This window comes from Pristis pectinata, chromosome 7, assembly GCF_009764475.1.
Source record: "Pristis pectinata isolate sPriPec2 chromosome 7, sPriPec2.1.pri, whole genome shotgun sequence".
NCBI classification, from domain to species: domain Eukaryota; kingdom Metazoa; phylum Chordata; class Chondrichthyes; order Rhinopristiformes; family Pristidae; genus Pristis; species Pristis pectinata.
Window position 1 is genome coordinate 100,853,547 of NC_067411.1, and position 15,022 is coordinate 100,868,568.

The 15,022-nt window shown below is 40.1% G+C and overlaps 1 protein-coding gene across 1 annotated transcript in view; it reads right to left on the reverse strand.

Annotated features, from left to right (window-relative positions):
- LOC127572941 (versican core protein-like) overlaps positions 1-15,022 on the reverse strand; it is a 176,187-nt gene that overhangs the window by 130,366 nt on the left and 30,799 nt on the right. The window contains exons 6-7 of the mRNA XM_052020665.1: positions 13,996-14,123; positions 7,643-7,936 (exon numbers count right to left, since the gene is read on the reverse strand). Coding sequence (XP_051876625.1) covers positions 7,643-7,936; positions 13,996-14,123 — 422 coding nt within the window. The remainder of the gene's footprint in view (positions 1-7,642; positions 7,937-13,995; positions 14,124-15,022) is intronic.

Here is a 15,022-nt window from a genome sequence, read left to right on the forward strand (position 1 = left end):
TGTGATTTTTATAAACTTCTATAAGGTCACCCCTCAGCTTTCCACACTCCAGGGAAAACAGTCCCAGCCTTATCCAGTCTCTCCTTATAACTTTAATCCAGTCCTGTGGGACTGGAAGGCTTTAAAATCTTCATAAATTCTCCCATCTCTGCCTGCAAGAGACCCATGTTTGCCCCTGTTAGTTTTTACCTTTTTAAATATCTACAGAAAGTCTTACAGACTTTTGTTTCTTGCCAGTTTTATTCCATCTCACATATACTCTTGTATTCCACCTCACCCTTTCTATTCATTTCTTAGCCCTCCGTTGCCAAGTTCCAAAAAGTTAAAATGTGGAGGACAGTTACATCTCAAAAATCTGAGGCCATAGCTTAATCATCTCGGGGTGACATGTTGCGCCTCCTAGTGGATAGAGCAGCCCAGACAATGATCAGTGTCCTCTTCCCGCAGCCAATACACAAGATGGTAAAAATGCAAGAAAACAAAAATCAGAAAATAAGTTTCTGTTAACCAGATTTAAAGCTTCTTTAAAACAAGTTATGTCATTATTCAACAGAATGCAGACACACAAGTCTTAAGTCAACTCTGTAGAGATATATTAAAGAAAATGACATAGTTCTGAATAACAGGAAGAACATGTGTTCCACAGACGTTGGTCAGAGTCCCAGTACCTTCCTACTTGAAAGGGTTTGTTGGAAATGTGCTTTTAAGTTCTAATTTAACAAATCCTAACTTTACATGAAAGTAGATCAACCATTTTGATTTATAACAGCAATAGATAAAAACAAATTGGATTTTCACATCCCCTTATCTTTTTCTTCCAAAAGTGGCAAAACAACTATAGTTCTCAGCAACCATAGTTGAAGAACTAGTCACAGGAACCTGGTGTGCAAATCCTTCAACATTCCCTTTTGTTCAGGAACACAAACACTGAGAGAGCTCCTTCAAGTTCCACCCACTGATACCTTAAATATCAATCTGTGCTTGGCATACAAAATAACCTTCGCTTCAAAACAAAAACTGTTTAATGAAACCTTTTTCTTGGGCTGAGAGAATGACCCAAAATGCTTCAATAACCAACTATGGAAGGATTTGCCAAGCAGTATTCTTTAACAAAAGGCACTTCTATAATATGAACAGACAGATTTCTGTTTTATCTTTTGACTTTAATGTAGAGGAATATCGGGAGGGTAATTGTATGATTCTGTGCTTCTCTGCACCTGATTTTCCTCCATGCTATGCACACTGCCAATCTACCATGCAAAAGCGAAGCAGAAATTACCCCTCAATTTTTCAGTAAGTATTTAGTGCCATGCACCTTATTAACAGATTGTTGGAAGCTGCAAATGTCTGACTGAAGGGTTGCAGTTGAAATAGTAATCTTTCTTTTCTGCAGCTCCAACACTGGTAGGAATTCATTTACTCATCAAAATTGAATTATGAAGGGGCCAACACACATGTTGTGGTGTCATTGGAGAAATATTTTTGTTGCCGTGCATTGTGTGTAAGAGACACATTTTGCAAATCTTCCAAGCCTATGCACAGTTGGGGTTTAGTCACACAGTGATCCAAAGTTAAACAGCAAAAACTGCAGATCCGAAAAATCTGAAATAAAAACAGAAGTTGCTGGAAGAACTCAGCAGGTCAGGCAGCATCTGTGGAGGCAAAGGGATGGTCGCCATTTCAAGTAGAGCCCCTGCATTAGGACTTCAATTTAAATCTTGCAGGGAACAGTCCATTTGTGATATGAAACTGGATGCTAGGGGAAGTAGCATCTCTTGTCTGCCTCTTTTCAGTGCTGTGACTCTTATGATAGATATTGGTTGCTAATCTATCCAAAGTGGAGATAGAGGTCAAGGAAGGAAAATGGGATGGGCAGGGAGGGGGAGGGAGTTAGTGGTCAGAGGTGATCCAAAACATTGGGCTAAATGACAAGATAAATTCAAATCCCACCTCAGTGAGCAACTGGAGTATTCAGTTCATTAATTAAATGACTCTGCAAGTTAAAGATGGCTATTGTCAGTAACATTAACAAACTACAAGACTGCTCCAAGAACACATCTGGCTCAGCGTCCTTCAGGAAGGAAATCTGAACCAAGTCAGGCCCACGTGTCACTTCAGATCAACACCAACTCTTAACTGACCTTGCAAAAATATCCCAATGATGCACCGTGGCCTGCAATAGTTCAACAAGGTATAATGGGTATAATTTAGTGAGTGGCACAAGGTCACCAGTTGCTTGATGCCTCCACTAGAATGGATCCCAAAATGTTGCCACATCTTCAGAGGTTAATGAGGAGAATTGTACATTGCAGACAGGGCAGACTTTGCCATGTCCAGTACTCAGGTTGAAACAACCCAGTTCGCTTTGCTTTTTATTTTGCTACTGAGGATGAATATGATCAAATAGCCCGCCAGGCCATTTCAAGGAGTAGTTAAGAATCAACTACGTTGTTATCAGGCGTACATATCGCAGATGTCCTTCACTGCAGCATATCTGTGAATCAAGTTGCCTCTTTTTAAAAATCTGGTGGTTTCCCAGCACTAATGATACCAGATTTACTTACTTAATTTAATTTAATTTAATTTAATTTAATTTAAGTTACCAAGCTGCCATGGTGGGATTTGTTTCCCTGGATCATTATTGCATACCTCTGCAGTAATAAAACAAAGTGCTCCCCTTAGCTCTTTTATCAATAACTCAAATTCTTTGTTCTCTGCATTGCTGATACTTCTGCCAGTGAAACGTTTTCTTGCCCTGATCGATAAAGCCCTTCTAGATTTTAGATTGGTATTAAGATCACCATTTTAATATATATTAGTCACCTGGATTTGGGTATACAAGCTATAATTTTATATTTTGCAGTTGAAAATAGAACCTGGAAATACGTTAAAGAATGCATATGCTGGAAATAAACATCTGAACATAGTTTGACAAGGACAAACATGTAGCAAATCTAATTTAACACTGGAATACATGTGAAATGATGCATTTTGATTGGGAGAATGTGGAGAGGTAAAAAAACTATAGTCACAATTTTCGAGTGAGTATTGGAGCAGAGAAACCATGGCTGATGGTGACAGGACAAACTACAAAAAGGTACGATAAAAAAAATGAGAATGAAGAACAAAATCAAAACCTAAGACACTGGTTAAGCCTCATCTAGAACTCTTGTGGTCAATCTGGGATGCTATATACATATAACATTGGAATAACATTGAGGCCCGGAACGGGATACAGAGGATATGAAATCAGTATCCCAGGGCAAGTTTTGTGAAGAAACAAGGAGGAAAACAGAAAGGCAACGTTGTACTTAAATGGCGATGGATTGGAAGTTGTCAATTATAAAAGGGATCAAGCTATCAATGTGCTGAAGTCGATGAAAAAAAACTACAGGTTTAGCAAGCAGTTAAGAAGCTGGAGCATGGCAACTCACTGCAAGCTGCTCTCTGCAGATCCACTCATTGCTTCTATTATAGTTGTTCTACTCTTATAAATCGAAATTCTCTGTCCAACACTCCTGTCCGTTTCTACGTTCTACGTTAGATTCTATGTCCAACACTTTATTCACAGCCAGGACCTCCTGGTGGCCACCCACTTCAATTCCACATCCCACTCCCATACTGACATGTCTACATGTCTAGCTACGGCTTCATCTACTGCCACGTTGAGGCCAGATGCAAGTTGAAGGAACAACACCTCATATTCTACCTTGGAAGCCTCCAGCCTGATGGCCTGAACATCGACTTCTCCAACTTCCAGTGACTCCACCCCTGCTTCCCACCCCCCCCCAACTCCTTTGTCTTCCCTTATTTCTGTGACTCCCTTCCCCCGCCTTGATGACCTGCCCATCTCCTCTCCTTCCCTCCCCCGTCCTTTATTCCATACCGGATCCCTCTCCATTCCATTCCATCCCTCTCCTACCGGATTCCTTCTTCTTCAGCCCTTTGCCTCTTTTGCCTATCACCTCTCAGCTTATTACATCTTCTCCCCTCCCCCACCCACCTACCTACCCCCCTCTCACCTGGACTTGCCTATTACCTCACCTCACCTATCACCTGCCTGCGTGTGCTCCTCCCCCTCCCCTCACCTCCTTATTCTGGCTTCTACCCTCTTCCTTTCCAGTCCTGATAAAGGGTCTCGGCCCAAAACGTCGACTGTTTATTTCCCTCCATAGATGCTGCCTGACCTGCTGAGTTTCTCCAGCACTTTGTGTGTATTACATTATTCTGCATTCTGTTATTGTTTCCCCTCGTACTACCTCAATGCACTGATGTGATGAAATGATCTGTATTAACAGTACGTAAGACAAGTCTTTTCACTGTACCTTGATACATGTGACAATAATAAACAAATTTACCAAGAAGGCAAATGGTATGTTGGCCTTCAGTGTGAGAGGTTTATAGTAAACATGGAAGGATGTTTCACTACAATGATTCAGGGCCTTGGTGAGACCTGTGTATTGCGTGCAATTTTGGTCTCCTTACCTAACAATGATGAACTTACAATTAAGAGAGTGCAATGAAGGTTCACCAGACTGACTCCTGAAATGATGGGACTATCTTACAAGGAAAGATTAGATTGACCAGGCTTGTATTCACTAGGTTTCAGAAAAATTATCGGAGACCTCATTGAAATGTACAAAATGATGACAGGGTTCAACAGGCTGGATGGAGGGAGGACGTTTCCCCTGGCTGAGGAGTCATAATCTCAGAATCTGGGGTAAGACATTAAAGACCGAGAGGAGCAGGCACAGTAGTGTAGTGGTTAGCATAACGCTATTTACAGAGCCAGCAACATGGGTTCAATTCTTGCCGCTGTCCGTAAGGAGTTTGTACATTCTCCCTGCACAAACTGCGTGGGCTTCCTCCGGGTGCTCCGGTTTCCTCCCACATTCCGAAGCTGTACGTGTTAGGAAGTTGTGGGCATGCTATGTTGGCGCCAGAAGTGTGGCAACACTTGCGGGCTGCCCCCAGTACACTCTATGCAAAAGATGTATTTTACTGTGTGTTTCGATGTACATGTGACGAATAAAGATATCTTGTCACAGCTTCTTTACTCAAAGGAAAAAGAACCTGTGGAATTCTCCACCAAAGAAATTCCTTATATATTTAAGAAACAGATAAAGATATAGACATAAAAAGGATCAAGGGGTAAATTAATATGATATGAATATGATATTGAGCCAGAGGATCACCCATGATCATATTGAATAGTGGGGCAGGTTCAAATGGGCCAAATTCTATGGTCTTTCTATGTTTCAATGCTTCTACATTTGAGATCTGAACCAAGGGTTGTTTTCCTCAGAGTAGAAAAGAGTACATAATTTGGTGGAAGTAATGAAAGCATTTAATTGACTTTGAGAGAGTAATTACAAGAAAATGTTTCCAGTCGCAGAAGAGTCAATAACTTGAGAACACAGATTTAAGGGGATTAACAAAAACAAAGATGTGGTAAAAGGGATCTTTTTGCTTAAATACAGTGGGGTGTTGTGATCTGGAATGAACCACCTGAAAGATGTGGAGGCAGGTTCAGAAGTAACTTAAGAAAGTTTTGAGTTCCTACTGCAAGGAAAATACCACAATGCTCTGAAGAACAAATAGTAACGTTTGATTCATTGAATGCCTCCATCACAGCTAGTTCATGCATTATGGTTCTATCAGCCTCCTTCTGTTCTGTGATTCCAGGATGTTGTACTCAGTTTTAATTAGAACTGCCAGGTGATTAACAAAATTTAATCACGCTGATCATGATTTTAACCAATGACCGTACTTTGGAATAGTCCAATGGTTTGCAATTTGAATGGTCCAAAAGAAAATAGTTTAGATTTATAACCACTGGTATTTTAATTTAATTTTTTTTTAAAAGAAGTTCAAATAATTTCCAGGGCTTATCCCCATCATGCTAGCCTACAACCCCAATATTTCTACACTCTTCCAAACCTCATGCAGATTTCCAATTTACCTTCAACCACACCAAATGGGTCATCCTCAAACACCTTGGCTGCAGTCACTGTTGAGCTAATGTGTTCAGAATTCAAACCTCTCACCATTCAACAAAAAGCCGAGCCCAGATGTCTGGTCTGGATTCTGTGCCCAGGGTCAAATCTTCACTGCATGTCTTTTTCTCCCCCTGAACATTGTACCCCACCCACACATGCACACTTTCCTCCCTCTCATTCCCCTTCCTTTCCTCCCCCTACCCCTCCCCTTCCTCCCTCTCACCCTTCCCTCTCAATGCTACTCTCAAACTCATGCTCCCTCTATCATAGTTAAATGTAATCAGATATAAAAAAAGATATAATAAAAACTATAATAATAACTCCAATATAACTATCATCCCTGAAGCCCTGAAGACCCACACTCAATGATGCAGGAACAGCTTCTTTCTCTTGTCCATCAGATTTCTGAACAGTCCATGAACACTACCTCGTTATTCCTCTTTTGCACTATTTATTTTTGTAACTTATAGTAATCTTTATGTCTTGCACTGTACTGCTGCCGCAAAACAACACATTTCATGACATATGTCAGTGATAATAAACCTGATTCTGATCCCTCCCTCTCTCTCTTATGCTCCCCAGCCTCCCTCCCCCTTCTCTGCTCCCAACTCCTCTTCCTTCAAGAGGGGAAAGTAGAAGGGCGAGAAACTGTAGAAGGAAAAATTTAGACCATTGACAGAGACAACCCAATAAATAAAAGATGAGATGAGGATTCACACAGCACATGCAATTAATTTGTTGCTTCTGATGTTTTGCATTAGTGTCTAAATCAACTGTGGTCACTAAGCAGTGTGAGTAAATACTCAGGATTTTATGGCATAAATCTCCAGGCAGAGCAAATTGAAAGGGAGCCAGTGTGGAACTAACTTCACACTTGAAGAGCTGTCAATTTCCCACTTGTGACTGGGAGTAAAAAGGAGTCTGCCAAGTTCCTGCATGTATTAAAAAGAAACACTAGTCACTGGAATATATCATGCACCATACCCTGTCACTTACCTTATTGCAGCACATGTACTCATATCAATCAATTCAACTTCGGCTTTCCTCAGTTTTGTAAGCGCCATAATAAAAAAAGGTATAAAATTATCTTCCACCTTCCACAGTAGTGAAGGGCTACCTCTACTGCAAACTTCTCCAATACAGAGAGGAACGTTATACCAGGAGGCACATTCAGAAGTCCAAACAGTAGAAATGTTCCCCACTAAAAATGCTCCTTGGTAGTGCCCTGGGAGAAGATCATCCCTTGTTTCTGTACAAACCCATGGTGTAGAGCACCTTCAACATGGACATCAGAAAGATAAGGGCACTGTCCCTTCAGGAAGGATCGGAACGCCCTGTGCACAACTTACTAAGAGAAGGAGTGACAGGTGAGGGACTGGTCACACGAGGAGATTCTTTACTTTCATTTTATTTTTATCTTGTTTTCTTGCTTGCTGCATAATATTCTCGAAGGAATTTTATAAGGCTGCTTTCTCAGCATGGTGCACCATCCACTAGCAGTGTGTAATAGCTGCTGATGGAACAGAAAACCTAATGAGGCTCATTGATCAGTATTTTCCAGATGTGGTTCCAAGAGTTGGAAGTGGATCTATAAGGTACACCCTACTATTATTTCTAAAATTCAAGAAAAAGAATGGCATTACCTCTGAAGCAGTAGGCATCAAATTTGGTGTTAGGATCCGGAAACCCAGTCCTGTTGTCATATCGATACTTGGTCCTCACTCCAACAAGGCCCCCTCCACACTGACTCCTGGCATAGACGATTGGATAACGTACACTGCCGTCTGACAGCCAGCCGTAGTCACAACGATCCAGGCCTCGTTTCCATGCGGCGTGTAACTGACCAGTGGTGGCCAACTGTGCATTTCTACGTTGACACTCCAACTTTGATTCTGCAAATGTCATCTTTCCTGGTACTGATATATGGAACACATGCCCTGTTAAAAAGCAGAGAAAAATCTGTCAAAATTTGTAAGAACATTGAGAGAAAACACACAACTGTGCAAACTGATATCTAAGGGATTTTTATTTTGTTTTCAATATTACTTATTATTACTTAGGTTACCGTTTCTCTTGCTCCTTTTCATAGAACAATACAGCACAAGAACAGGCCCTTCAGCCCGCTAATTAAACTAGTAGTGCAATGCCTAACTAAACCAATCCCTTCTGCCTACACAAAGTCCACATCTCTCCATTCTCTACACATCCACATGCCTATCTGAATGCTTTTTAAATGCCCCCATTGTATTTACCCCCATCATCACTCTTTCCCCTTTAGAGTTTTGAGTTTGTCCTTAGCAAGGATATTTTAAGGTTTAAACAAAAAATCACAGAATTTATGTTTGCCTTTGGCTTATAGTCTTACGTAACTCCTTTCCTAAATTTCGGTAGTTGTTATTGAAGCTAATATTGGTACTTAAATGGAAAGGTGAATCCAGGGAACAAAGTTGGGATCATCCTGAATGCACATCTTAATCCCACACCACATCATGGCATCAAGAAACATTTTTGCCACAACTGTGACTAGTCAGCATTCAAAGTCTACGCAGAAAGAAATTTCACTCATTTTATTTGTTACCATCTCAGACATTGCATTGTGCATATTGGGTCACCTGCAGAACAGAAGGAGGTTACAGATGTGCCGTTCCCCTTCAACCAACTTTCTCCACGAGGCCAAGTTTTCCAGTAATTTCATGAAAATTACTCGTTCATATTCTGTTTTGTGATTTGCCATCTGCTGACAGAGTTTCTCTCCAAGAAACCACATAAAATAACCACTGAGTGTAACACTGATTGGTTGACAGGGATATGTTTAAAGAGAAATGCTCCACTAAGTGATCTGTAATGAGATAACAGATTGGAGCCATGGTCTTTGATTCTTTCCCAAAGCACTTTAACAAGAGTAGTCGAAATATTGACCGGTCTTTCTCTTTACAACTGCTGATGGTATTTCTAGAATTTCCTGTTTCTGTTTTAGATCTTTAAAATATTTACTAATTTTCCATCGCATTGTCGGGTTCTTCTGCCTGCCGATCATACTCATTCCCACCCCCAACTTAAAGGTTAAATTTGACAGAAATGAAAAATGAACAGGTTTTTATAATAAGCTGCCAATCACAAAGGCAATGTTAAAAGTGGGCGCCAAGTTCAAAGCTATGCCCAGCCAGCTACTCAAGTAGATAACCACAGGTGTTAGACAGATCTGGAGGTCACACTCACTTCCCCTTGCCATAACACAACCAATGTGCTGGTCTGTTATGATGCTTAACTTGTAACATCAGAGCTTCTCTCAAAGCACAGCACAAATCCTGTAAGAAAATCTGTCCTGAAATACATTTGATTTACGGAAGGGGAGTCAGCTCTATTTGTAACCTGATCTCAGGGAGTGACAGTACAAAGAGATTCAAATAATAAAACTTAAAACAAATCCAAAAAATAACCCGCTGTGATAAAGACAAACTCCAGACTTTGAAGTCACAACTAGTTACTCATAGCAATCTGATTATTCCAACCAAAGGAGTCAAATATTTCGAGAAAATGTGTTGTTCAATTCAAATAGAAATGATATGTTTATTCAAAAGCTGCACCATTTATTATTTGGTACTATTGGTGAAAATAATGAGTGAAACATTGGAAGTGAAAAGCACCATTTAACTGTAGGAATCCCATCTTCAATACTTGGCACCCACAGGCACCCCCTTGCATCTTTTGCTCCCAGCCTCAAGGTACTGATGTGCTAGGCAGGCTATTCATTCCACAGATATACTGCAGACACCTGAATTTCCTTTCCAAACCAGCAGATTCTTTCCTAGACTGTAAATGTAAGCAGGATGTTCAAGGTTTTTATGATCCTCACAGGCGAGTCCAATCATGCCTTCCATTTGCACATATCCAGCAGGGCTCATTGTGTAGGGATCAGGGTGAGAAGCAGAGCTCTACTGTCAGACTGGGTTAAGAATAACACCAAGCACAGATCAAGTCTAAGACTTTGCAAACTGCCAAGAAGCACTGAAGCACACAGGTGATTTGAGGATACATACTGAATACTGCTCTTTTGATCTTTAACACTGATTTTTGACTGTAGGGATGAATTTTTATTTATTGAATTGTCTTAAACTTGTTTATTATTAGTATATTGAAAAACATACTACTGACCAGCAACAAAACCCTGTTGCTCCATAAGGATTAATTTTACATTCTAATCATACATTCAGTTGAAAAGCTGAATCAGCATTTCAAAAGACTGAACAATAAGCACTTGACCTTATTTTTTTCATTATCCTCATACTGTTATCAGCAGGAACACCAATTCATTTTTAAGTTACCTAATGAACCTTTGCTTAATTTGTGTGCAAAGGATTCATTAAACTTTTAGTTTAATTTGGCAGAAGAGACAAGAGTTTGCACAACATTTTAGAAATGTCATTTTAGTGGTTCAATTATCAAAAGTATTCCAATTTGATTAAAGAGGGCAAGGATTTGAAATTCTGAAGTTCGATTTTTTTTTAAATTCTGCGTGTATGGATCTGTGTCTGGTAAATGTTCCCCTCCACTCACACCAAAATCAGTACGTGGATTCTTCTTCTTTTGATAGCAAACATCCACGGTAGCCAGAATGAAACCTAATCAAGACAGTCCCATGTCTGTTAGAACTGTTCTCAGCCTTAGCTCTGCTTCACTAAGCTAACATGGTGAATGGAAAGGGAAACCATGACAATTCTTTTACTAGCTGCCAACAATGGACTGAATGTTGACACTAGCTGAAAGGAGCCCTTTCCCTTATCTAAAGATGTAAATTATATTCCACCCACCACCAACCCACCACCCCCAAGCCCCAACAATCATCAGTAAGTAAAAGAATCTCAAGTATTTCCCCGCTATGTACATTTTGCACCACTTATGTGGCATTCTCATCAAGACTGTTTGATTTTCTTCCCCCAATGGCTCGCTAAGGTTATCCAATGAGTAAGCAGGCAATGCAAAACAGGAAGCCTGCAGACGGTAAGAACACAAAAAAACAGGAGCTGAAGTAGGTTATTCTGCCCTTCATGCCTGTTCTGCTCTTCATTAAGAGAGTGGTTGATCCTTTATCTCAATGCTTCACTTCATTTATCAGTGATAATATATCTGATTCCCAGGGCGACAATGGCTAACATGAGGGGACATGATTTTAAGGTGATTGGAGGAAGGTATAAGGGGGATGTCAGGGGTAAGTTTTTTTTTAAACACAGAGAGTGGTGGGTGCGTGGAACGCACTGCCGGCAGATGTTGTGGGGGCAGATACATTAGGGACATTTAAGAGACTCTTAGATAGACACATGACTGATAGAAAAATAGGGGGCTATGTGGGAGGGAAGGGTTAGATAAATCTTAGAGCAGGATAAAATGTCGACACAACATTGTGGGCCGAAGGGCCTGTACTGTGCTGTAGTGTTCTATGTTTCTATGATTACTGCCTACCTGCACTGCACTTTCTCTGTAACTGTAACATTATATTCTGCATTATGTTTTCCCATTTACTACCTCGATGTAATTATGTATGGCATGATCTGTCTGGATGGCATGCAAAAACAGAAGATTTTCACTGTATCTCAGTACACGTGACAATAATAAACCAATACTTTCCTGAACGAATCCCATATCGCTTGATTTGGCCAAATACATATACTCTGTCAAGTTGATCAATCAGTGATGCATTACGCAGATGCTACAAAAGGACACTGTGCCCCTGTGGGGAAGTTTGGGGAAGGGAGTATCAGTCAAGATTGCTATTTTTTTATTGCTATCAAGCAATTAGTGCCAGAAGGTTTTGTCATTCCTTTTCATTTATGCATTCAACAGATGTGGACATTCTACATTTGTTGTCTATCTGTAATTGCCCAGAATTGAGGAAGTTAAGAATCAATTGCATTGGTGAGTCCAGAATAACATTTGGCCACGTTGGTCACAAAGGGTACAGTTCCTTTCCTGAAGGACATTAGTGGACCAAATGCAATTTACAACAAACTAATAGTATCATAGAAGCATAGAGCAAGACTTGGCAATGTGGAAATAACATGGAACACTCAGTGTTACCCTCCAATGACCAGTCTCAGAAGTATTGGAGGTTCTACTGCATTGGCGGAACTGGGAATCTCTGTAGCTGACACAGTTTTCCTCATTGAGTCACACTGCAGATTTTTTTTTGAAGGGTTATGCTTTTTATAGTAGCAAATTTGAACCAGATTGCTCTTTAGCCATTAAATGTTTCAAATTTACGAATTAATACAACAACCCATGATGAACAAAATGAGGAATTATATTGATCAATGAAAATGGAGAGTCTTGTTAATTTTTTTCTGAGAGATGACGGATCAGGAAATCAGCCACATCATTTCTTTCACAAAGCGAATTTTGCTCATATTTATGTCTGAAATTAAGAAGCCATTTTTTCCCCAGGGAATCAGAGATTTAAAATCTAACTAAAACGTGCTCTAGAGTTAATGCCATTTCAAAAGACATCATGATAAGCTAATGGTAAGAATTCCTTCCTACCTCTGTAATGAGCTGATATGCACCAATTACAAGATTCAATTTCCCTATGGAGATTTCACAGATTTACTATATGCATCATTGGAATGAGCAAACTGGAATCACTGTGATGCAATCTGCTAAAGTCACACTATGATCTAGATTCCTGGTTTTAATTTACTTTCAGTAATCGTGTGATTGATTTCAAGTGACAAATAATACACATGATCTTGCTAAGTCATTCATTTGGGATGAATAAGTGGCTAAATCAATGGCAAACCACTGAATATTGAGTACCCTAGCTTTATCAATAACAGCAATGAAGAAGTTGAATGAATAACAGCTTACACAACAGCAATTCCATCTAGATCAAATACTTAGCAGTTCCCATTTACTTTAATTAGATACTGATAATTAAAGATATAAATGTCTAGACAACATTTGGATAATCTACTTCAGGGGAAACCGTTTTAAGAGACGTTCATAAAATGAAACCAGAATGGTCAGGAACAATAAACCATCAGGCGAGAAGGAGAGAAAAGTAGGACAGGAAACTGGAACAACAAGTGGAAACAAAACCACAAGTTCTTTAATGTTACAGGAGTAAAGCTGGTACCCATTCACCCCCTGTCATCTCCATAAACTGTGGTTTTATAAATCTTTCGTAGAGGTAAGTTTGTTTTGTTTCAATGAAAAACAGAGTGAGCAACGTTCCCATCTTTTCACATCCTGCAACAAGGCAAGTGGTCAGAAACCCATTGCCCGAAAGGACAAGTTGTCTGTAGAGGCATGACTGGTCAACACAGCACCCTCACATTTATTTACCTGGTACCCAGGGCCCAAAAGTCAAGACTGTTCCACATTACTTCAGTGGGATAATGGTTCATTTTAGTAATGCAGAAAGTACTTATTACAACACACAGGAAACCACTTAGCCCACCACGTCTACCTATCTATGCCTGCTACCAGTTTAGCAACCCCATTCATATCTCCCCACTGCCCTGAAGCCCTCACGTGCACATCAGCTTCCCTTTAATTCTCCTGTCACTTACCTACTTTTAGTAACATGTAAGAGCCGTTTAACCCACCAACATAGGATGCGGTAGGAAACCAGAGCACCTGGCAGAAACCCACGCAGTCACAGGGAGAATGTGCAAACTCCACACAAGTACACCCAAGATCAGGATCAAACCCGAGTCCCTGGAACTGGGAGGTAGCAGCAATAACTGCTGCACCACTCAGCCCCAGTAATAAACAACTATTGAAGATCTCATTGTTCAGTTGACCAAGACTCCTGTCTGACTGTTAAGACTTCCAATATCTTTTTCAAAGAACGTGTTTACATATAAGACCATAATAACACTTCAAAAATAATTCGTTGGGCCTGGATGAAGTTCTACTCCACGGAACCGTATACCATCCATTTGAATATTATTGCAAACCTTCTAAAATGACAAATGTCAAGCCGTCAAAAAATCCATCTTACCATGGATGTCTCCTACGTAACAGTAAACATCATATGTCTCACTGGGGTCTCGTATACCGTATGTTCTGACACCCGGTTGTCCCTTTTTATCTGCATAACAGCCAGGTCTGGGCTTGGTAATTGGGTACCTAGGAAATAAAAAAAACTAGCTTGTTTTACTATAGTTGTATGGCATTGGATAAGACACAAATGATGAACTATCTTCATCAACAGATCACAAAGGATACAAACTTATGTTAATGTAAACCTGTATTTTCTGAATGTGGACAGCACTGCTTAGCCACATTATTGCCCCACTCAAGTTGGCCTGAGAAAGTAGGAGAAGACTTGCTGAATAACGTCTATTTGTGGCCATTAGGAGCACAACTCTATGCTTGGGAGATCAGGTGAGGACACAAAGCTTTGGTTAAGACTAAACGATAAGGATCAACTGTGCAACTCCTTTGGTAATGTTTCTAACACTATCTCATTGACTGTTATATTAATTCTTAAATAATATCTTGTAATGATGTGATCTAAGACCCATAGTGATGCCGATTTACCTGGTTCACTAATGCTGTGTGACATCAGCTGCCTGATGTACTCCCCTCAAAATATTCAGTTCCATTGACCTTTGGTTGTTATGCTGTCATGCCGAGACTTCACTGTGATGATTAAATGCAATATACATTTCCCCAAAATGGACACTGCTGAGTATAATGGAGCGAGTTTAAAATCTTGACTGAGCCACCAAAGTGAGGCATCAGGTGGAAATTGAGTCTTGTCCATGGATGAAATATAAACTAGCACTCATGCACTGCTTTTCCCCATGATCTCTCATGGAGCTTCACAGCCAATGAATTTCTTTTGAGATGTACTCAATGCTTTGTAACCACGCCTGCTCTTTGAGAAAATGTAAATGATTTTGACTTCTACCTTCACAATCATATGTGGCCTTAGGTTTAGTGCTCAATTGGAAGATGGAGTTTTTAAAATGCTATACAGCCTCGGTACTTCATTGAAGTATCTTCTTAAATGATATACTAGT